The sequence below is a fragment of the Mustela lutreola genome, chromosome 9 (assembly GCF_030435805.1).
Source record: "Mustela lutreola isolate mMusLut2 chromosome 9, mMusLut2.pri, whole genome shotgun sequence".
NCBI classification, from domain to species: Eukaryota; Metazoa; Chordata; class Mammalia; order Carnivora; family Mustelidae; genus Mustela; species Mustela lutreola.
In genome coordinates, this window is record NC_081298.1 from 114372152 (window position 1) to 114397603 (window position 25452).

At 36.4% G+C, this 25452-nt stretch overlaps 1 protein-coding gene across 2 annotated transcripts in view; it reads left to right on the forward strand.

Moving 5' to 3' along the window:
* SOS1 (SOS Ras/Rac guanine nucleotide exchange factor 1) overlaps positions 1-25452 on the forward strand; it is a 145492-nt gene that overhangs the window by 55552 nt on the left and 64488 nt on the right. For both annotated transcript variants that reach the window (XM_059188529.1, XM_059188530.1), the window contains exons 2-6: positions 3121-3246; positions 11609-11740; positions 13600-13764; positions 15614-15823; positions 21572-21715. In XM_059188529.1, coding sequence (XP_059044512.1) covers positions 3121-3246; positions 11609-11740; positions 13600-13764; positions 15614-15823; positions 21572-21715 — 777 coding nt within the window. The remainder of the gene's footprint in view (positions 1-3120; positions 3247-11608; positions 11741-13599; positions 13765-15613; positions 15824-21571; positions 21716-25452) is intronic.

A 25452-nucleotide genomic window follows, 5' to 3' on the forward strand; every position in this document is an offset into this window, starting at 1 on the left:
AATGAAGACTTGACTGAGAGACCCCCATGAAAAGTGTACCATGTGGTGTTAGGATTCATTGATAAATGAGGATGAATCAGCCATGAAGGGAAACAGAGAAGACAATTTAAGCCAATGGGTGCATGCAGTTCAATGAATAAAAATAAAACTTTTAAGCAGAATCAAACCTGAAATACAGAGAACAAACTAAACTGATGGTGGCTGGTGGGAAGGGAGGTAGGGGGATGGACCGGATGGGTGAAGGGGAATGGGAGATACTTCTGGTTGTGGAATGAATAATCAAGGGAATGTGAGCACAGTATGTGGAGTATAGTCAGTGATACTATAGTAACGTGGTGACGGATGGCACCTGCACTTTGAGCATAGCATAAGGTGTAGAGAAGGCAACACTGCTATCACTGATGTACACCTCAAACCATTGTAACCTTGTGTGTCACCTATACTCAGATAAATGAATTAACAAAACATTAGCCAGGCTCCAGTTAAAAAACAGAAAGTTGGGTTTGGTCTTGTAAAGTGTTGAAGGGGAGTAAGTTTACACTAGTTATATACTTTAGAGTATGATGGAATGAAGAATAGCAAGCGCTGAGCTGAGAAACATGAATTCTGGGCTCTAAACCCAGACTAACCATTATTTTAATTGTCCATCCATTCAGTCATCTAACAGGGTGGAGAGATTGATAAACAAATCACTTACAGTCAAGTTGGTAATTGCTATAACAGACATAACCAAAAATGACTGGACAAATGATTTAAGCCTTTTGGAGCTTGGTTTCTTCATCTATAAAACAATAATAAATTGCCTTAAACCTTAGACTTGATGAAGCACTATCCACTACAGTTGTGAGTTGTTGTATTATCAGCCTCTAAAGTATTTTTCTTTAATAAGTATTTTAAATGCATATGTATGTATATATATATGTAACTTTATGTAAGATTTATTTATTTATTTGAGAGAGTACGTGAGTGCACACAGTGGGGGAGGGGCAGAGGGAGAGGCAATCCCAAGCAGATGCCCCACTGAGTGCAGAGCCTGATGTAGGGCTTGATCTCTCAATCCATGAGATCATGACCTGAGCCAAAATCACAAATCAAATGTTTATCTGACTGAACCACCCAAGCAGTCCTCTGTGTATGTTTAACATACATTTCAGAAGTTCACTATGTAGTATACTGTCTATTAAAATGTCCCCCTACACTGACGCTGTCATACCCTGTCTGCTGATGTGTAGTAGGACAGACCATACCACATGCTCTTGGCCAGCATGCTTCTTTCCTCCAAAGAAGGCTCTGCTGCTGTTCTAAAGTTGAACATATTTTAAAACTTACATTGTCTGTCTCCTGGAACTGATTTTTCTGCTTTTTTTTTTTTTTTAAGATTTTATTTATTTATTTGACAGAGATCACAAGTAGGCAGAGAGGCAGGCAGAGAGAGAGAAGAGGAAGCAGGCTCCCCGCTGAGCAGAGAACCTGATGCGGGGCTCGATCCCAGGACCCTGAGATCATGACCTGAGCCAAAGGCATAGGCTTAACCCACTGAGCCACCCAGGCGCCCTTTTCTGCCATTTTTAAGAGTAGGGAATAGGGGTGCCTGGATGGCTCAGTCGGTTAAGCATCTGCCTTTGGCTCAGGTGATGATTCCAGGGTCCTGGGATTGAGCTCCATGTGGGGCTCCCTGCTCAGTGGAGAGTCTACTTCTTCCTTCCTTCCTTCCTTCTACATACTTTCTATGTTCTTTCCTCTGCCAGCCACTCCTGCTTGTGTTTATGCTGTCTCTCTCTCTCCCTCTCTCTCTCTCCCTCAAATGAATAAGTAGAATCTAAAAATATAAATAAAAATAAGGAATAGTTGCAACCCATAGTGAAGTGGCAGAGGATGCAGGTAAACACTATCTTGCTGGTTATTAAAATGTAAGTTCTACAGAGGCTCTTGGCCTGATGGGCTCCAAAGAAATGGTTGAGGAAAATGAAAGTAAAGATAATTAGGTATTGTCCACGATAGCCAAACTATGGAAAGAGCCTAGATGTCCATCAACAGATGAATGGAGAAAGAAGATTGTGTGTGTGTGTGTGTGTGTGTGTGTATACATATACACCCGATAGAATATTATGCAGCCATCAAAAGTGAAATCTTGCCATTTGCAATGTGGATGGAACTAGAGGGTGTTATGCTAAGCAAAATAAGTCAATCAGAGAAAGACAGTTATCATATGATCTCAGTGATAGGAGGAATTCGAGAAATAAGACAGAGGATCCTAGCAAAAGGGAGAGAAAAATGAAGCAAGGTGAAACCAGAGAGAGAGAGACAAACCATAACAGACTCAATGTCAGGAATAAAACTGAGGGCTGCTGGAGTGAGGAGGATGGGAGGGATGGGGTGGCGGAGTGATGGTCTTTGGTGAGGGCATATGCTATGGTGAGTGCTGTGAATTGTGTAGGACTGATGAATCACAGGACTCATGTACCCCTGAAACAAATAATACATTATATGTTAATTTTAAAAATACAAAAATAAAGATTATTAGGCATTTATGAATGAGTGACCACCAAGTTATCTTCCTAAAGCAGACAGTCACAGATTGTCAAAAGTGACCATTTTGTGTCCTTTGAGATAAGGTGACTTTATATTCAGCAAACATTTATCAGGTTTGTATTATGTGTCCTGCACAGTGCTAGGTGCTGGTGTTACATTGGTGAGTCAAAGAAAGCCCCTGTTGGATTTTATCATTTAGTAGGGAAAATAGAGCGAAACAAAGGCCGTAGGGCCATTGGAGGTCAGTTTTGCCCGAGCAGTATATATTGAGTAAATGTTCTAACCACCACTGGTTCTTGATGGAAACCATATAAACTGCATTTTTTATTCCCAGCTTAGCCTCTCCCACCCTCTCTGCATTCCCATACCTCAGGGTAACTGTGGTTTAAGAAGAAAAATATATATATTGAAATTTGCAGTTAGGTATCAGTCTCCAGGGGCATGTTAAAGCATATATGATGTATGTGGCTGGGAAAAAGGTTGAAAACTCCAGACTTCTGGGTCATGACATTTAGATTTGTACCTGGAAGCCAGATCATGTTCTTGCATACAAATCTACATTTTAATTACTTTGCTTTTTGTTTATAGGTCCAGGGGCAAGTTCATCCAACTCTTGAGTCTAGTGATGATGCTCTTCAATATGTTGAAGAATTAATTTTGCAGTTATTAAATATGCTATGCCAAGCTCAGCCCCGAAGTGCTTCAGATGTAGAGGTATGTTAAATTTTGCCTTTTATTTACTTCACACACACACACACACACATCTAATCTGTGTACTTATTCTAATACCAGTGAAAGAGTTCGATCTTCAAGTTCACAAAATTTATACGTGGTATTAAAAAAATGAAGACTGGATTTACTCTAAATTTGTATTGGGTATATGATAATCTGTGTATGTTTTAGCTGTCCTGTTATTCCATGTTTTCCTTTTCTTCTGGAAAGAACTTTTTTGACCTCCAAACACTACTTCTTGATGCAAGAATTTTATACACACACATAGCTTTAAGAATGGAATATGTTCAAATGTTTCTTTTGTTTTTAAAGCCAACTGTCATTTAAAAAAACATTTCATTTAGGGGTGGCTAGGTGGTTCATTTGATGAAGTGTCTGACTTGATTTCAGCTCAGGTCTTAAATCTCAGAGTTGTGAGTTCAAGCCCCACTTAAGTAAATTAAGTTTTTAAATTTAATTTAAGTTTTTTTTTTTTTTTTAATTTATTTGACAGAGATCACAAGTAGGCAGAGAGGCAGGCAGAGAGAGAGGAAGGAAAGCAGGCTCCCTGCTGAGCAGAGAGCCCATCGTGAGGCTCGATCCCAGGACCCTGGGATCATGACCTGAGCCAAAAGCAGAGGCTTAACCCACTGAGCCACCCAGGGGCCCCTTACTTAAGTATTTTAATTTACTTAAGGTCAAATCCTACTTAAATTTAAAAAAATGTATCAGTTGAACTCTTGATCTTCACTTGTTACATGTATTTTAGATAGTAAGTGAACTCCTCCCACCAATTGGAAGGAGAAGGAAACATAAAAATCTAGGAAGTTTTTCAGTCTCTTACCAAGATGACATGGCCCCTGTCTTTTTAGGGTTTCTGGTTTGGAGGAAATACAGATAGGAATATGAGTAATAACATTATGTGATCTGCCGTGCATAAAGGGTATGTGGGAAACCATAAAAGGAGCCAGCTAATCACATGGGTGTTGGGGCATATGGATCAACTTCCCATGAGGGGCAAATGAAGGAGTTTTAAGTCTGAGAAAAAAAGAAAGAAGGTTTGAAGGTCCCAACCATAGAAAAATGGGAGATAGAACTGGAAATACAAAATATTCTGGTAATGATTAGGATCATTTGACTTTAATAACCTTGAATGTATACGGGTACAAATCTTTGGGTTTCTCTGACATATCTTTTGTAGTACTCAAACGTGAGCACCGGAAAGGTAGTTGAGTTGAATGGTGTTTCACCATGGCAGATAGACGATGGAACAGTCGGCCAGGGAATGGGACAAATTGATAATAGCAGTGCCTCATAAACTTTCAGAACCCAGCACACATAAGATTGTAACAAAGATTTTATCACAAACACTGGCTGGGTAGGAGATAGATCTAAATACCCCAGGCCCTGTGTCATTCCCCAGGGGGCTGAGGGATTGATATTTGAGCATATCCAATGAGAAATTTCTGAAAAGAGGATCACAAAACCCAAACTAGAGAGAAAAAAATGTGAAATATAATAATGGCTGCTATATGAGTGCTTGCTGTAGTATCATACACTGTTCTAAACACTTCTATGATCTGTGTTTTATTTAAAGTTTGTTGTTGTTGTTGTTTTTAAGATTATTTATTTATTTATTTGGGGGAGAGAGAGAGATAGAGAATGGGAGAGAGCATGAGAGGGGACAGGTCAGAGGGAGAAACAAACTCCCCACCGACCAGGGAGCCTGATGTGGGGACTTGATCTCGGGACTCCAGGATCATGACCTGAGCCGAAGGCAGTCGCCTAACCAACTGAGGCACCCAGACACCCTTATTTAAAGTTTTTTTTTTAAACTTATTATTTTTTTAAAAGATATTTATGTATTTATTTATTTATTTGTGAGAGAGAGTGAGTGAGCACGAGCAGGCGGAGTGGTAGGCAGAGGCAGAGAGAGAAGCAGGCTCCCCGTGAGCAAGGAGTCCGATGTGAGACTCAATTCCAGGATCTTGGGATCATGACCTGAGCTAAAGGCAGCAGCTTAACCGACTGAGCCACCCAGACATCCCTTATTCAGTTTTTAATAAAACTGTTTTTTCCCCCTTACTAGAATGTAAACTCCAAGGTTACTTTCCCTGCTGACTGCAGAATTCCTAGCACCTAGAACAATGTCTGGCACTGAGAAGGCACTCAGGAAATACATTTTGGTTGAATAAATGTGGAAACTGAAGCACAGGGAGGTTAAATAAATTGCCGTTGCCCAAGGTCACAGCTAATAAGTAGTGAAGCCAAGACTCTAACCCAGAAAGTCTAAGCATTTGGATGTACATTCCAACTCAGCCATTCTGCCAGGAGAGGGCAAGTAAACTGGGAAAAACACGCAGGGAACTAGGGTACTGGATTTCCCAATAAGGTCAGAGAACTGATAACACTAGAATACCTGAGTGAGAGAATTAAAAGAAGAGATTGGGATCAGAGACAAAGTTGTTGGAATTTAAGATTTCCTCAGTAACACAGTTACAAAGCAGAATGCGGCCATGTCATGGCAGCTGGGCTAGAAGCCAAGGTCCCCAAGATGAGGTATTCAAGGAATTAAGGGGCCAGGGTATTTTATATGTCCTTAATATAGATGATAAAGTCACACAGGATGATGGCAAGATTTTACATGACCCAGAAACAGCTTGGGGAGTGGAAAAGATGTTAAATTTACCGTCAAGTGGGTTTTGGGACAAGGGCAGTTTTTGCTCTAGAAGTCTTCAGGGGAGATCCAGATTTTCTGCTGAAGCAAAGAGATATTGAGATATATTGTGTTACGGGTGTTGTGGATATAGAAAAGATTGTGTACAACAGAATAATAATTCACTTTGATTTCTTAAGTAATTCAAAGTAGGTTTCATACATTGTTATCCCATTTTTCCTTATTGAGTTATGAGGTCAGCTATCTTATATTCATGATTTCCTGTAAGCATTTAATTACATTGGTATTCAGAGTAGATGTTGAATAGAACTGGTTGCCTGACTCTTTTCATGAGCAATTCCAGTTCCAATTGCTCTTTTGGCTCCTAATTAGGTTCTGTAGCAGTATTTATAATATGCATCACCCAACTTTGTGCCTACTGTATTAGAATAGGGTTACAGATCTCATCTTGCTTATCCTTCTGATGTTAGATGCCATTCCAGGAATTTCCTGGTTTGATTACATTACAAACTCAAATTCATCTCTTTCTAGATGTCTTGTATTATATACCTGTGTTTCTCTAATTTCCTCCTTTTAGTTATGTAGAAACTAATATATAATTTCCCAATATTGAAGGAAAGCTCCATGAATTCTTGAAAATTACTGAATCCCTGTCTTTTTACTTGTGCAGATTTAACCAATATGTTGTAGGTCCTCAAGACTCTAAATAATAAAGGATATTTCATAGCTTCTTAATACTCAGAAAACTTCTGAGATATTGAAGATATATGTTTACCCTATCCCCTTTCTTGTTATTTTTAAGCACTTAATCTGGACCCTTAAAATAGACGTAGCCATGTGATATACTGGTGAGCTGGCTTTGGGATTGGGAATGGTCGGGAAAGAGAATATATGACAATAATAGAATCAGATGGAATAGCAGTCAGTTGTGTAATAGGCATTGTAATTTCAGGGTACTGCTACGTACATATTTATGTCTTTACAAGACCCTGTAGAGGAGTTATTATTCTTCTTATTTTATATGTTAGACAACCCTCAGAACTGTAGAATAGATTTTTTTAAAAAGTGGAAACCTGGGTCTTTCCATCAATAGTCAAATATCCTTCTTGTGCCACTCCTGGAGGATTATTTAGGCAGGAATATGAATATGCAGCAATATTTAAGGGAATGTAATGGTGTCTTAAATTCTTTTATCAGAAAATAGTTTTCATTTTTCTCATTCATCAGGATTTTTATTTCTTTAATATTTATTTAGTTTCTTTAATACATTTACAGAGCTTTCTTTTAAAATAATAAGGGCCATGAATTTTGCAAGCCCTTCAAATAAATTTTGAGGTAAGAGAGAATTCATCAAATTTTTTTAAAAAATTTGAGGGCCAGGGGCGCCTGGGTGGCTCAGTGGGTTGGGGCCTCTGCCTTCCCCTCGGGTGGTCGTCCCGGGGTCCTGGGATTGAGCCCCGCATCTGGGCTCTCTGCTCGGCAGGGAGCCTGCTTCCTCCTCTCTCTCTGCCTATCTGCCTGCTTGTGATCTCTGTCAAGTAAATAGATGAAATCTTAAAAATAAATAAATAAATAAAAATTTGAGGGCCATATTAAAAACTGCACTTAAAAAATAGATCAGTCTGAATTAGTACAACATATAAATTTTTAATCTTTCTAAAGAATGTATTTTGATTAAAGTATAAACATAATTCAGAGTAGAATAGCAATTCTTGCTTGATATTTGGCCCCAAGGGGATTTGTGGGTTGTTGTTGTTGTCGGTTTTTTTTTTTTTTTTTAAAGATTTATTTATTTATTTGACACAGAGAGAGAGCGAGAAATCACAAGTAGGCAGAGGCAGGCAGAGAGAGAGAGAGGGGCAAGCAGACTCCCTGTTGTGCAGAGCTCGATGCAGGGCTCGATCCTAGAACCCTGGGATCATGACCTGAGCCGAAGGCAGAGGCTTACCACCCAGGCACCCCAGGGATTTGTTTACTAAAAGTGAGTTTTAGTTGCCCTATAGTTTTGGGAAGAAAATACTTCAAAGGTGTTTGAAAACTGATGGATTATAGACATATTTATAATCATGCTTATGTTAGTTAAGAGTTTGATAAATTGTACTACAGGTCATCATAGACTGTGAACTATCATAGTCTAAAGGAAAGGGATTTCGTTGTTTTTTTTTTTTTTTTTAAAGATTTTATTTATTTATTTATTTGACAGAGAGAAATCACAAGTAGATGGAGAGGCAGGCAGAGAGAGAGAGAGAGGGAAGCAGGCTCCCTGCCGAGCAGAGAGCCCGATGGGGGACTCGATCCCAGGACCCTGAGATCATGACCTGAGCCGAAGGCAGTGGCTTAACCCACTGAGCCACCCAGGCGCCCCGGGATTTCGTTTTATTGATGTGGCCAAAATTCATGCCACCAGTATTTGAGTATCTTTCTGTCAGGCAGTGTTCAAGATGAATAAAGAAGCATTTATATGAGTGCTCTGGTAATGTAAAGGAGGGGTATCTATTATTTGTTTCTGTCTTTTCAAAATAATTTATTTTTAGGAGGTAGGTGTAAAATTGCTCCAGTCTTGTTTATGCTCCCTCTCCACTTTCTATATTTAACCTTTTTTTAAAAATAGAAGCAAAAAATAATAGTTTTTTTTCCATGTGCCTGGTAAAGTATATTTTATTTAATTTCTTTTTTTTCCTTTAATTTCTTAGGTCTCATCCTTTCATAATTACACTTGTTCTTTTCCTCTTTCTCTCTGGTTAGCTAGACTGATTTCCATGTGTCAATAATTTTCCTCTTTCCCTTCCTGGCTTCTGTGTCCTATATTTAACCAACTTTCACTTCTTAAGGCACTGTTGCATTTTTCTTCTCATTTAACTCAGGCTTTCTTGGGCTAATTAGATTTTTTTTTTTTTCTATGAACTATAGTCTAAAATTTAAAAAGTTTGTTTTACCTTTCCATTCATTTTTTTGTTAACTTCTCTTCACTTTCTAAAGAATCCTTATAATTTCTAATAATGTTCTATTAACATTTAGATTTCCCAAGTAATTTCTCTATATTTTTACCTTTCTGGGATCCCTTCCCCAAATTCTCCCACAGTAAGCCTTTATTACTATTAAATAGGACTTCAAAAGTACTTGCAGGTCTGAATATTTGAGTGGGAATTATCACAGGTCCTAGAATATTTGTATTGGAAGTGATTTACAAGGATATCTATTTAGACCCTTTTATTTTGTAAAGGAAAAGACAGAATTCTACTAATAAGAGACTGCAGAATCTCAAACCTAGCTCTGTACCTCAGATTTTTCCCAAAGCCATTAGACATTAATGAAGATGGAATTTCTCATTTCAAACACATGAAATTATTAATCTTAGTGTCTCACAGTAATAGAATTCTAATTCATGACTCTTTCATTGATCATTCCTCCTTGGCTTTTTACAAAAAATTTAAAATATGTAAAATCATAAAAATTTATTTTGCTCTATTAAATTTGCCACTATAAGAGATAAAGTAATTCTTTCAAACTTGACAAGGCACTTTTTTTTTTTTAAACTCTTACCAGTCTTTTTCCATACATTCTGACCCTCTTTGTTACCTCCTAAGTAAGTTTAAAATACATATTTCGTCAATAATATTTTCCCTTTCTTGCCTTCTCTTTTATCATTCCTGATTTTCTTTCCCCTTCTTTCTCAAAACAGTAGATAAACTTGGAATTAGGTGAATACAACTGAGATGGGAAGGGCTTGCTGTTGTGTTGCTTCTGTAATTCCACCAGTGACTTTTGTTTCCCCAAAGACGTATGTGCAGTATATTTAGAATTGTCATATTGAGTTCAGCTTCTCTTCTCTTCTGCTTTTCTTTCACCACTGTACATCAGTGTTTTTTAAGACTATAGGTTATGAACCATTAGTCAGTCATAAAATCACTTCATTGCATTGCCCAACTAACGTTTTTGAAATGAATAGAAAATATCAGTGCATTGCATATTAGGGCAGGTTCTGTTTTATGAACTTTGTTCCAGTTTAGTATGTGTGTGTGATGTTTAAGGATGTAATGTAAAATGTATTAAGAGTTAAGGAAAAGGAAAAAAAAATTAGCAACCCACAGGGCCATCCCACCGTAAGGTTTGTATTATGGTTCTACCCATTTAATTAACCACATGAAACTCATCACTGAAAATTTTAATTAGGGGGCGCCTGGGTGGCTCAGTGGGTTAAAGCCTCTGCCTTCAGCTCAGGTCATGATCTCAGGGTCCTGGGATCGAGTCCTGCATTGGGCTCTCTGCTCGGCAGGGAGCCTGCTTCCTCCTCTCTCTGCCTTCCTCTCTGCCTACTTCTGATCTGTCTCTGTCAAAGGAATAAATAAAAATTAAAAAAAAAAAAAAGAAAATTTTAATTAGAAGCCATAATTAAGTTAGTCCTAAGTCTCTTAATTGTTACTTTTGGATTAGCAAGTCATTTCCTGGGCAAAAGGAAAATAATTTTTGCTCTGGTTGTTCCTTTCCACCCTTTCCCCCTTCCCTTTTCTCCTTTTCGCCTGCCAAACTCACCCCAGTATTTCGGACCTCTGTATTGCCTGTATTATATGAAGGTATACTGTCCTGGCAAATAGCTTTTCAGCTAGGCATTTCAAAAAGTTTTTAAACTACATTTGTGTAAGTAATAGTAATTTCTTTCAACACACCTCTTAATTCCATTAATGAGAATTGAAACAATCACCTCTTAACCTTTGGCAGCTGATTTAACCTTAAACATAGATATTTGTTCTTAATCTGTCCTAGATCCACATTTTTTCCCCAGAGTATCACATGGCAGTCTTTTTTATTGACCACTTTAATAGCAACTGACAAAAGTTTTTATTTAGACTTAAAATCAGTGATGTTTAATTTTATCTAATAGTTTTTACATACTACAGTTATATACATGTGTTTAAATTATGTTAATAGCGACCTCTGCTGGTTTTAACTATGGTTTCCTGAAAGTGGAATTCTAAAACTTGAGAGAATGGTTTGAAATGAATTACATTAATGTATTAAAGTAGGGAAATTCAGCTTTTATATTAATGCGAGTTCTTTCACTTTCAGCGGAAATTCTAACCAAATAAGAGGTAGAAATTTAACTGAAGTATTTTGTTAAAAATTAATGATCTTTGAAGGATTCAGACTCTAATGATGAGCTACAGTGTATAAAAATTACTATTACCAATGTAAATCCTTGATTTCCATGATGTGCAAATAGTTTTGAAGTCAGGTATTTTTGCATGATGAAAAAGTAAAGAAAAAATTCTTAGAGATTTCAAGTACAAAATGCCACTTGAGATTGTGATTTTTGTTGAAAGAACAAATGAAGAAAAATTGGATTTGGATCTTTGCTTATTGAACTTAGGCCTTGTTCCTTGAGATTTTTATATAAGCAGTGGTTATTCTAATCATTCTTGTCATTAGCTTTATCACAGTGAAACTGAAATTCAGAATGTGATTTGCCCCCTAGATAATACAAGGGATATTTAGTCTCTTAATTGCCTAAGTAAGATACTAATACATTGACAGCTATAGTTTTCTCTTAGCTTAAGTATGTTTGCACTATAAATTATACCATATGTGAAAAGCCTGCTTTTGGGATTCTTTGACTTTAAAAGTAAATTGTAAGTGAAGAGCACTATTTAATATATTTGTTGCTTAGTTGTTATTTTCCTATTTTCCAAGGAACGTGTTCAAAAAAGTTTCCCTCATCCAATTGATAAGTGGGCAATAGCTGATGCCCAGTCGGCTATTGAAAAGAGGAAGCGAAGAAACCCTTTATCTCTCCCAGTAGAAAAAATTCATCCTTTACTAAAGGTAAAGCTGAAACACTGCCTTCTTGCCTTTGAAAAGTAAAATAAAACCCATGATTTTAAAGCACTAAGAATATATTTTATGGAAGATAGTGAATTGAAGAGTAAAATTCTCTCATTTTAATTTTTCCAGTAAGTCATGTCATGGGGAGGGATGATATAATAGGAAACTGTAAGTTGGGCAGCATGATTTAAAGTAATTTCATACCAACATAAATATGCAAATTGAAAAGACTAAGAAAAGTTATAATGGTGAATTTTGTTCATCACAGGTGTTACCAGAACCTCAAAGAGAATTTATAAAACTCCTTTCTTGTTGGTTAGACCTAAGGGTCCCTATAAATCTTCAAAAAATTAGATGTGTAAGGGACCTCTTTGAGTCTGCCACAGGGCTATGTGTAATCTTTGAACAAAAACTTTCTAAAGGTTACTTAAACTACCTAGTCCTACTCCTAATTTAAATCAGTCAGCTGAATCTCTCCAGACCTAATAGAAAGAATAATTGCTGGAAACTCTAATAATGCTGTTTCTGTTTATTTAATAAAACAAACTCATCAAAAATATAGGTACTATAGTAATTAAACCTTAATACTTTTCATATCAGTAATTTTCTGTATACTGTGATACAAGCAAAATGCTAATGCCTGTATACATTATCTCTAAGTTTTATTACTCTACAAAGTTACTATTCTCATCCCTAGTTTGTAGAAGAGGGGCCAGAGGCAGAAAGTGATTGACTTTTAGTCCAGGTTCACAGGGCTCAAAGTGATAATGTTAGGGAACTTAGGTCTATTTGCTCTTGTCCAAGATTTAAGATTGACACTTGGATGATGTTTAAGACTGTCAAAAGATTGTGTTTTGTACTTAGGTTATTGGGATAGAAATATCTGCCTATATCTTACTTGTCTAAAGAAGTAAGTACAAGTTAGAGAAAATTACTAAACTCTTAGTAATTGCACACTTCTTTATAATTCTCTTTTCATGAGTCTTACTAGCATATATTGAATTATATTTTAAGAAAATTAACAAGTTGAGGTATGTCCATGCTCTATGAATAATGATCATAAACTGAATTTTTTTTATCTAATTATGGATATCATTTCAACTTACTAATACATTCTTATTACTATAACCATTTAAATAGTTTTTACATGTCTTTAAAGGTAAATGCCACTTGTCCTCAACTTAAATTTCTTATTTCAAATTTTTTTCAATTGGATTATTTAGAAAATAGAATTTGTTTTCCTGTAGACCCCACAAAATCCCATACTTTCTTTGAAGTTTAGTAATACTATTTAACCTGTTCTTAATAACCACTGTTGTTCAGTAGAACATAGCTTGGTTTTTTGTTTGTTTGTTTTTTTCCCCATAGAAACAGTTATAGATATCAGGAATGTGCCATCAGGGTTTGAGGATCCCAGGTTCCTTTGGAAAGAAGAATAGAGGTATAAGGCTTGTAGATATTTCCAGATACCAATAATACATTAATTTTTGTTCTGCATAAAGAAAAAACATCTTTTGTTATAGTTAATTCCAGGTATCCTGAATTAGGTAAAGTGAACATTTCTCCCCTCCCCCAAATTGGAGCTTCCCTTCCTAGGTTAAGGATGATCTATTTAGTAATGTGTACTACTTAAGTATTTTACATGATCATGGGTAATTTTGCCTTGCCTGCCTAGCTTACATTTCCAAATAGCAGTATGTATGTTATTCATAGATGAACCACTTACAATTAAATGTTGTTGGTAGTCACAGGCCTCAGAAAAAGTTTAAGCTAAATTGTTTATTTTTTTTAAATTTTTAATCAGTGTGTCAAATTTGTCGTATATGATTTTTAAACATGTTTTTCTTTTAATTTTTCAGGAGGTCCTAGGTTATAAAATTGACCACCAGGTCTCTGTTTACATAGTAGCAGTATTAGAATACATTTCTGCAGACATTTTAAAGCTGGTGGGGAATTATGTACGAAATATACGGCATTATGAAATTACAAAGCAGGATATTAAAGTGGCAATGTGTGCTGATAAGGTAAGATACTGATCCTCTATGTTTTATTCTTAAATTTTTATTCCTGATTTATTGAATACTAACATACTATTCAGACAATAAAATTATATATTATGTGTTAGGGTATATTTCCAGTAACCTAATAGCAAGTACTCAAGATAACACTTCATGGAAATAGAATATTTTATATATATATATATATATATATATATATATATATATGTATGTATGTATAGTACTAAACTGTTTAAACATGTCAGGCAGTTTTCTTTCATGTGTTCATGCAAGTAGGGGTAATACTAGTAATAATCTCTTATTAGTGAAATTCTTTAAATCATTTCGATTGGGACACTTAGAAGATTATGGATTTTTTAAAACAAATTTTGAAAGTGTAAAAATACTAAACTCTTGAGTTTTATTTCAATACTTAACTATCTATAGATACTGCTTGTTTGGTTTTATTATAATGTTAAGAGCAAACAGTTACTGAAAGTTGAGCATGTATAAAATTTATCTCATTTGGTCTTTAGGGTACCCCTCTAAGGTAGATGCTCTTATAAAAGGGAAACTGAAGTTCAGAGAGATAAAAAAATTGGTCCAGGATTTCTTAGAAGTTTCAAAGCCTAGACTTAGACTCTAGATCTGAGTCTAAAGCTTTTAGTTATTTACTAGATTGCCTTGATATTTTCATTTCCTAAAAATGATTTTTTAGAAAAGAAAATATTTTTTGATGAGGCATTTCAATCCTTTTTTTCTCACTATACTCCTACTGGTTTGGACTATTCTCTCTGATTACTAAGTCCACTTAATTATGTTCTAGTATTTATTTGTTCTTTCAGAATGTGACCATTCAGACTGTGAACACATACCAATCACCTAATCTGAGAAAGGATTTCAAATGTATTGATATTTTTAGATGAATTCTTTGATTTTTAAAAATAGTTATGTATGTAAAATATTTGATAATTTTAAACAAATTAGATAAGTTAAATATTTCTGAGCACATACTATGAGCTCACACAGGGAGAAGGTGCAAGAGAAGTATAAAACAAGGCTCCATGGACACCTGGGTGGCTAAGTCCATTAAGAATCTACATTTTGCTCAGGTCATGATCCTGGGGTCCTGGGATTGAGCCATATGTCCACCTCCCTGCTTGGCGGGAAGCTTCCTTCTCACTTTTCCTCTGCTCCTCCACCTGCTCATTTTCTCTCTCTCTCTCAAATAAATAAATAAAATCTTAAGGGGGAAAAAAGGCTCCAGAGTTGATGATGGGAAACTTCTATTTGCAGAAAGTCATCCAAGATAAAATATTATTTAATTGTGTTGTAGGGATGATGATGTAGAAATTTACAGAAGTGGAAAGATGAGGTTTAGCAAGAGTAATAATAGTAGACTTCTTTGAATAGTAGACTTCTTCTTTGGATAGTAGACTTCTTTAATAATAATAAGGACTAGTTTTGATCAGTCTCCAACAATTGTAATCAAGGAGGCCAGTTAGCACACTGTGAATTATTAAGAGACCTGGTGGTGGGGACCTGGAATGAGGTGGTAATGGCAAGGGTATGAGACAGAGGAAACTAAGTCAGAGAGAAATCTAACAGAATTTGGGAACAAATTTGACGTAATAGGTTAACAAGAGAGAGACAGAAAACTATTAACAGAGGACTTGGAGGAGGCAGTTTGTGATATTAGATGGAAAATTTTGTTTTAGAGAAGATATGGAGGAGGCAGTAGCAATAGTGCCAAGAAGAGATTATTGTGTATCTGCTTTTTATCACTTAAGAACTGTATTCAAAGAGCAACTTATGGTGCTTAACTTCAACTATAGGTTCATATTTTATTGTACTTGTTTTATCTCTCACTCTCTAGGTCTTAATGGACATGTTTCATCAAGATGTAGAAGATATAAATATATTATCTTTAACTGATGAAGAGCCTTCCACCTCAGGAGAGCAAACTTACTATGATTTGGTAAAAGCATTTATGGCAGAAATTCGACAGTACATAAGGGAACTAAATTTAATTATAAAAGTTTTTAGAGAGCCCTTTGTCTCCAATTCAAAATTGTTTTCAGCTAATGTAAGTATTGTTGTATACACATATATCATTGCATGTGTTGTTAATTTTACATGACCACTCAAATTTGAATTTGTGTAGTTCATGACTGCTGACTTGTCAAACTTTTTTTAAGTTGTGGGATTTAATTCATAGTGTCTGATCTCAGAGTTGCTACAACAAGTTCAGTAAATTCAACATCAAAAATTAGTGAACACATTATAAACTAGACTGAATTATAAATGCAAATAAACTTAAAGAATCTTCTGTGTACTCCAAGGAATAAAGCCTCTTGTTAAGGTGGAAGATTTATTTTTGTTTAATTTGACTCATTTAAATCATTTAACTAATACTTCATCAATGCTGCCTATATATGTTGTTAGGCATCATATAGTCCTTAGCAGTGGGTATTCAGAGATAAATAAGACCATTCCTTCCCTCATTTGGGAGTCTAGTCAAGACTGAAATGTAAACTTGAATATTAAATGACAATATAGTATGGTAATTACCATAATAGAGTATGACAACAATATTTTGGGGAGCAAAAAGAGAGAGCCAGTAACGTTGAGAATTAGAGAAAGGATCACTCATCTTACAGTAGTAATCAAACCAACCTTACTGAATCCTGGGGAAATGTACTGAGTGGTGAAAACAGCTGAAATTGTCTAAGGGTGTTACATCTAGTAATTCCTAGAAGTCTAGCCATGCCTGACTGTCAAAAATGTAGTGCTTACTGCATGCAGAAGCTGAGACAGGGGCTCAAGGCATGGCTATGGATGACCATTAGAAGTTACGGGAGTAGGGCACCTGGGTGGCTGAGTGGGTTAAGCCTCTGCCTTCGGCTCAGGTCATGATCTCAGGGTCCTGGGATCGAGTCCCACATCAGGCTCTCTGCTTGACAGGGAGCCTGCTTTCTCCTCTCTCTCTCGTTACCTGCCTCTCTGCCTACTTGTGATCTCTCTCTGTCAAATAAATAAATAAAATCTTAAAAAAAAAAGTTACAGGAGTGGTTTATGATTTGCACAAATCTTAAGAGTAAAAAAAAACATTGTTCATTTTAAGTGGATGTTATATTCTATGTGAATTTTACCTTAATAAAGTTGTTTTTAAAAATAAAGGAGCACAGCAGCACCTGGCTGGCTCAATCAGTGGATAGTGTGACTCTTGATCTCAGGGTTCAAGCCCTCATTGCGTAGAGAGATTACTTAAAAATAAAATTTTTTAAAATAAAGGAGTAGGGGATGCTAGGGTGGCTTGGTTAGTTAAGCGACTGCCTTTGGCTGCGGTCATGATCCCAGCATCCTGGGATCAAGTCCTGCATTGGGCTCCTTGGTCAGTGGGGAGCCTGCTTTTCTCTCTGCCTGCCGCTCCCCCTTCTTATGCTCTCTCTTTCTCTCTCTGACAAATAAATAAATAAAAGTTTTTTAAATTAATAAAATAGAAAGGAGTAAAGAATAGGTAAAGATCTCTTAAGACACAAAAATCAAGAGCCATAATAAAAAATTAATGAATTGGACTTCAATAAAATGAAAAACTTTTGCTCTTCTAAAGACACTGCCATAAAAGTAAAAAGTCACAGAATGGTAGAAGCTATCTGTAATACATATACCTGACAAAGGACTTGAATCCAGAATATATAAGGAACTTTACAATTCAATAATTGGAATAACAGCCTGATATTTTTAAGTGGGTAAAAAATTCACAGATTTTATGAAACTAGCTATACCAGTGGCCAAAATACACATTGAAAGATACTCAACATCAGTATCCTGTGGAAATGCAAATTAAGACCAAAATGAGACATTACTACAGATTCAATAGATAGGCTGTAATTAAAAAGACTGACAATACCAAATGCTGAAAAGAATGTGGAGCAACTCCTTGTGGAAATGTTGTCTAGTAAAAATACTTAGGAAAAGAGTTTGGCTGTTTTGTGTAACCGTAAATATAAACTAGCCATTCTACCAGCAATTCCACAGCTAGGTTTTTACCCAGAAGAAATGAAAACATATCCACACAAAACTTGTTTGCGAGTGTTCATGGCATCTTTATTTGTAATGGCCCAGACTTGAAACAACCCAAATATCCATCAGCAGGTAAATGAATACATAAATTGTGGTATGTCCATACAAAGGAAGACTACTCAGAATTAAAAGGAATGAAGTAGTTATAAAAGCAACAGTAAGGGGACGCCTGGGTAGCTCTGTTGGTTAAGCGCCTGCCTTTGGCTCGGGTTGTGATCCCAGGATCCTGGGATCAAGTCCTGTGTTGGGCTCCTTGCTCAGGGGGGGACCCTGCTTCTCCTCTGCCTGCCTCTCCCATTGTTTGTGCTCATGCTCTCTCTCTCTCTTTCTCTCTCTGACAAAATCTCAAAGAAAAAAGCAACAGTAAGGATGCATCTCAAAAACATTAGCCAAGAAACTAGACATATAAGATTATATATGATTCCATTTTTTTAATATTCTAGAATTCTAATCTGTAGTGACAGAAAGCAGATCACTAGTTTCCTGGGAGCAATAATGGTGATTATTGGGGATGGGGCATAAGGAAACTTCTTAAGGTAATGAGACTTTCATATCTTGACTATGGTGATAGTTACAAGAGTGAATAACTACGTCAAATCTATTTAGAAGTACATCAAAATAGATTTATCTTATTGGATATGAATCGTGCCTCAATGTTGATTTGATTTTTAAAAAGTCACTACTGAAAATCAAATAAAAAAATAGTAACTGAATAATTGTAATTGTAATTAGTTCTTGTTTTTCAGTTACCTAGGCATTTTTCTAAAAGTTAAAATTGACAGTGTTTGGGGCACCTGGGTGGCTCAGTTGTTAAGTTCTGACTTCAGCTCAGGTCATGATCCCAGGGTCCTTGGGATCAAGCCCTGCATCAGGCTCCCTGGTCAGTGGGAAGCCTGCTTCTCCCTCTCCCCCTCCCTCTGCTTGTATTCCCTCTCTCAATGTCTCTCTCTCTCTGTGTCAAATAAATAAAATCTTAAAAATAAATTAAAATTGACAGTATTTGGTTTTGTGATGGGTTTGGTTAGACTGTTACTCCCATATGCTACATGTGGGAGGGTAAACCAGTGGACTCTAAAAAGCTATCCACTGACGTTTTACTTATTTATTTGTTTTTTATTGAGGCATTAATCACTTGTGTATATATATATATATATTTTTTTAAATTAACCTATAATGTATTATTAGCCCCAGGGGTACAAGTCTGTGAATTGCCAGGTTTACACACTTCACAGCACTCACCGTAGCACATACCATTCCCAATGTCCTGTATCTCAAACAACCTCACCCTATACCCCCCTCCCCCGGCAACCCTCAGTTTGTTTTGTGAGATTAAGAGTCTCATGGTTTGTCTCCCTCCCAATCCCATCTTGTTTCAGTTATTCTTTTCCTACCCCGCAAACCCCCCATCTTGCTTCTCGACTTCCTCATATCAGGGAGATCATATGATAGTTGTCTTTCTCTGATTGACTTATTTCGCTAAGCATAATACCCTCTAGTTCCAACCATGTCATTACAAATGGCAAGATTTCATTGCTTTTGATGGCTGCATAGTATTCCTGTGTGTGTGTGTGTGTGTGTGTGTGTGTGTGTGTGTGTCTACCACATCTCTTTATCCATTCATCTGATGAGGGACAACTAGGTTCTTTCCATAGTTTGGCTATTGTAGACACTGCTGCTATAAACATTCGGGTACACGCGCCCCTTCGGATCACTACATTTGTGTCTTTAGGGTAAATACCCAGTAGTACAATTGCTGGGTCATAGGGTAGCTCTATTTTCAACTTCTTGAGAAACCTCCGTCCTATTTTCCAGAGTGGTTGCACCAGCTTGCATCCCCACCAATAGTGTAGGAGGGTTCGTTCCCCTTTCTCTGCATCCTCGCCAGCATCTGTCATTTCCTGACTTATTAATTTTAGTCATTCTCACTGGCGCGAAGTGGTATCTCATTGTGGTTTTGATTTGTATTTCCCTGATGCCGAGTGATGTGGAGCACTTTTTCATGTGTCTTTTGGCCATCTGGATGTCTTCTTTGCAGAAATGCCTGTTCATGTCCTCTGCCCATTTCTTGATTGGATTATTTTTTCTTTGGGTGTTGAGTTTGATGAGTTTTTTATAGATTTTGGATACTAGCCCTTTATCTGATATGTTGTTTGCAAATATCTTCTCCCATTCTGTCTTCACTGACATTTTAAATATGTAACCCCGTGGTAGAAGTCTATCCAGGAATCTAACCTGCAGAAAATCTTACAGAAGTCACTAGGTATTGTATTGAGCATTCTTGTATGTATACATATTTGTAATAAAAATGAGATGATAGACGAATAGAATGAAGAAATGAAATAAAAGGTCAGTACATATGGACTCATGAAATTTTTTGTCACTACTGGTAGAACAAGAGCTTGGCATGTCCCGAGAAGGCCCAGGTATGAAGAGAAGAACTGAGGCAGTTAGGAAGCACACATAAGCATTTCTACTACATATCAAAGTACAGTGGTTGCTTTGAAGGAAAGCACTATATGACTGAATTGCTAACCGAATGAGCTATTTTCTTCATGAGACACTACCTGAAAGAATGACTGACAGACTGTGGTTATTTAGACTTGTATATTTGGCAGACATTTCTCAAAAATAAGTGAAGTGGGGGAATAAAATGAACAAACCTGTTATTTCGAGGAAAGTAACAGTATTTGTGGATAGTGTTAAAAATTGAATTTTCAAATGAAAATAAAATTTTGGAAAATTTTTATCCACTCACACTACTGATGTGTGATACGGTGGTAATAATGGATTTGGTCTTCTAATATTCTGTAGTGAAATGTGTTAAATGTGTTAACATTTGGAAGATTTGTGGAATTTAGTGGACCACTACTTTCCAGGTGACCAAATTCATAATGCTACAAAAACACACACGAGTAAATAATCCATTCAGAGTTTAATATAGACTGATGGATTTTAATGTAGAAGTACAGAATTGATATGGGTTCAGATTCCACATTGCAACTAACATTTAAGAAACTACCATTTGTTGACTTTTGGTATAATATCATAAAAGGCTGTCTACTTCATTTATATGAAATGTCCAGAATAGGCAAATCCATGGAGTTAGAAAGTAGATTAGTGGTTGCCAGCCCCAGGGCAGAAAAGAAGGGTGAGTGCTGCTGATGGATGTAGACCTCTCTGGAGTGATAGTGATATTCTGGAATTTGATAGTAGTGATAACTGAACAGCTCTGAATATGTGAAAACCATTGAATAGTGCACTTTAAAGGGTGAAAATTTTATGATATATGACTTTTATCTCATTAAGGAAACTCTACTAAAAAAAAAACAATCTACAGTTATTTGAATAGACTATTAAAATATTCCTCCCTTTTCCACCTATCTGTGTAAAGCTGGATTTTCTTTGTATGCTTTTATCAAAAACAGTGTATCACAACAGATTAAATGCAGCTATCTTTATTAAGCCAGATGGTAGAAATTTACAGAAATGTAAAACAGTGTGCCATTCTTCTCAATAATTTTTTTGCTTTTAAAAGTACTATATATTATTTTGAGAACCATTGCCCTAAAGAAATGTATTTGCAAATTGTATACCTTTGCAAAAAGAATTCTTGAATTGTCTTTTACTTGTATTTGTAAGTTAAAATTTCTCACTGTATTTGCCATGTTAAATTTCATGATTATAAAATGACTTACTGGCTCAAAATTTGTTTTTATTCTGTAACTGAATTTGCTTTTCCTCCCAACAGGATGTAGAAAATATATTTAGTCGTATAGTAGATATACATGAACTTAGTGTAAAGTTACTGGGCCATATAGAAGATACTGTGGAAATGACTGATGAAGGTAGCCCCCATCCCTTAGTAGGAAGCTGCTTTGAAGACTTAGCAGAGGTAAGTAATTAATTACACACCAAAAAAAAAAAAAAAAAAAAAAAAGTCTGCATGAAAGCTCTCATTTGTGTTAAAATTGGAATCTTAATTCTTGTTTCCAGCTAAAATCATAGATATTGACTGCTGACTACTCAGTCATATTATCCATTCCTCAGAGGCTCATTGTCAACATTTGTTTCTGCTATCTTACGAAACCCACAAAAAACTAGCCTCTCATTCATTATAAAAAAAGCAGATCCCACAGAGGGGAGGCATTTACAGCTGACAGTCCATCATGTCTTCTATAGCAAAGCTAAGAAAAGACCGTGAATGCCCTGTCATTGAAGCAGCCAAAGAAGTTGGACCTGAGGTTAGATACTTGTGTTCCAGCCTCAGTTCTGCAGCTTAGTTGTATGTGACTGTGGGCAATTTATCTCCAATCTCTAAATCCCCTTATTTGTATTTCTAAAGTAGGGAATAACAATAGTAGGACTCAGGATTTTGTGAAAATTAAAGTAACCTACCTTAAATATTTAGCTAACCACCTTCACATTGTACATTATTATTTAGAATAGGAGGAGTGAAGTGAACAGGAAAATCAAGTCTAGGACCTGGATGAATAAAATGTTACGGGGGTGGAAAAATAGTAACTTTCTCCTTGGGTATTCAAATGCTAAAATACAGGATTTAGTCCTAATAAGTTAGTATTGGTCATCATTCTGAGATTTTTAGCTCTTACTTTGTTCTGACTCTAAAATCCACAAACATAAGGTTGAGTTTATAAAAAAAAAAATTTATGATTTTTACACTAAATAGTATGGTAAGCTTAAGCTTCACGACACCCCTTCATTCTTGCTTCAAACACACAGAAGTCATAAAGTATATATTTTTTTAAAGGACTATACATAACTAGGCTCAAATATAAGATCAGAAATAGAGTAAACATTCAAAGTAATGAGCTCCAGTAGTTGGGTGTTGCCTTTGAGGATAATGAAGACTAACTGTGCTCTATGAAAGTGAGCAAGAGGGGCGCCTGGGTGGCTCAGTGGTTTAAGCCTCTGCCTTCAGCTCAGGTCATGATCTCAGAGCCCTGGGATCGAGCCCCGCATCGGGCTCTCTGCTTGGCATGGAGCCTGCTTCCTTCTCTCTCTGCCTGCCTCTCTGCCTACTTGTGATCTCTGTCTGTTGGATAAATAAATAAAATCTTAAAAAAAAAAAAAAAAAGTGAGCAAGACTTCTTGCTCCAGGATCCTGATTATAAGAAGATGATGGAGCAATCCTACAACTTCCTCCCTGGAAGGTTTGGACTTGAGGTCAGGGACAAAGAAACACTACCTTGTAACAAAAATACTTTAAAACTTAACAAATTATCTTACAGTATTAAGCCGGTATGATTATAGAGCCTGAGACCCCAAAATCATTTACAGAGCAGGTTCAGGTCTACAAGAGTGACCATAAATGGATGGGAGAGAAAAAAAGGAAACCAGAAATTAAAAGCCTCCCCCTAAGAAGTCTATATAATACAGAATTCCAAAATACAAGACAAACTCTAATGTTTAGAGTGCTATCTAACAAAATCAACAATTAGAAAATGAATTCATTCCAGATGAAATTAATTTTGTACAATAGACATACAAAGAGTTTAAAAGAAGTTTAGGATGCTCAGAGTTAAATGAAGAACTGTGATCCATTTATAAAGAAGATGTGCTGAAGCAAAAATAGGTGGAAAGAAAATAAGAACAGGCAAGTAACAAAAAAAAAAAACCAGGAATATTGGGAATTAAATATAAATAAAAACTCAGTATGTAGTAAACATTTGCTAAACTTATTTCAAAGAGAAAATTAATGAATTGGAAAAAGGAATTGAGCACAGAATGTCACACAGAGAAACCACAATTAGAATGTGAAAGAATAGCTAAGAGTAATACAGGCTACATTGAAGGGCTTTGATGTCATCTAATAGGAGTTTCAGTTAAAGAATGATGGAGAAGAAATACATGAAGAGGTTAAAAATTGAGTATTTACCAGAAATGAAGACATGAGTTCCCAGATCAGAAATGAATTCCAAATACTGCACGGGATTAATAAAAATAAACCTACAGCCAAAAACATTCTAGTGAAACTATAGAACATCAAGGATAACGAGAAAAATCTTAAATTTTGTGAGAGAGAAAAGAGAGCAATACTTGAACTACAAATAGAATGACAGAAGGCTTCTCTTTAACAATAGAGGCTAACAGTTGAGTGGTAGCTTCAAGTACTAAGGGAAAACGGAATTTTCTGCCCAACTGAACTTTTATTCAAGATGAGTTTAGGGTCCCTGGGTGGCTCAGTTGGTTAAGTGACTGCCTTCAGCTCAGGTCATGGTTCCGGAGTCCTGGGATCGAATCCCACATTGGCTTCCTGCTCAGCAGGTAGCCTGCTTCTTCCTGCTCCTGTCCTCTCTTACTATGTCTGTCTTGCTCTCTCCAATAAATAAATGAAATCTTAAGAAAAAAAAAAAGTGAGTTCAAAGTTTAAGATAATAAAACTTGTAGAAGCAAATGTAAGATCTTCATGACCTTAGAATAAGGAAAGCTAGCTTGCTTGCTTTTTTTTTTTTTAAGATTTTATTTATTTATCTGACAGAGAGATAAAGATCACAAGTAGGAAGAGTGGCAGGCAGAGGGAGAGGGAAAAGCAGGCTCTCTGCTGAGCAGGGAGCCCGATGTGGGACTCAATCCCATGACGCTAGGATCTGACCTGAGCTGAAGGCAGCCGCTTAACTGATTCAGCTACCCAGGCACCCCAAATAAGGAAAGATTTCTTAAGACACCAGAACCATGAAAAAAAATATTGATAAACTGGACTTCTTTAAAGGTAAGAACATCTGGATCAATAACCAAAATTAAGAGTGTGAAAAGGCGACCTGTAGATGGTGAGACAGTGAAAGACTCCTATCCAGAGTGTGTAAAATCAGTAACTTAAAAACAGTGAAGTTTTTTAAGAAAATAGAAGACCTGAGCAGGTACTTCTTGAAGAAAGTTCAGCATCATTATTCATCAAGGAAATGCAATGTAAAACTACTGAATAGTTGGAACTCTGCATTGCTGATGGATGGGATATAAAATGGTACAGCCGCTTCAGAAAACTGTTTGGCTTATCTACTAAAATTAAGCCTACAGTGTACCAAATGATCCAGCAGTTTCACTCTTACGCATATACCAAACAAAACTGGGTGCATGTGTTTACCAAAAAACATGTTTAAAAATGTTCACAGCGGGACGCCTGGGTGGCTCAGTTGGTTAAGCAGCTGCCTTTGGCTCAGGTCATGATCCCAGTGTCCTGGGATCGAGTCCCACATCGGGCTCCTTGCTCGGCGGGGAGCCTGCTTCTCCCTCTGCCTCTGCCTGCCATTCTGTCTGCCTGTGCTCGCTCTCTCCCCCTCTCTCTCTCTGATAAATAAATAAAAATCTTAAAAAAAAAATGTTCACAGCAGGTTTATTCATAGTGAATTGTCATATATTCACACAGTGAAATGCTATGACCATAAAAAAGAATGAACAACCGATTTTTTATAAAAAGGGCAACATGGTGAACCATATAAAGACATTCAAAATACTATGTAATTCCACTTGTAGGAGGTTCAAAACCATGTAAACATGGCAAACCCAAGATTTATGTAGTATATTAGGCAAGTTCAGTATAGTTGCCACATAAAAGATTAGCTTAAAAATTGATAGCATTACTGTGCTCAAGTTATAAACCATTGTACATGA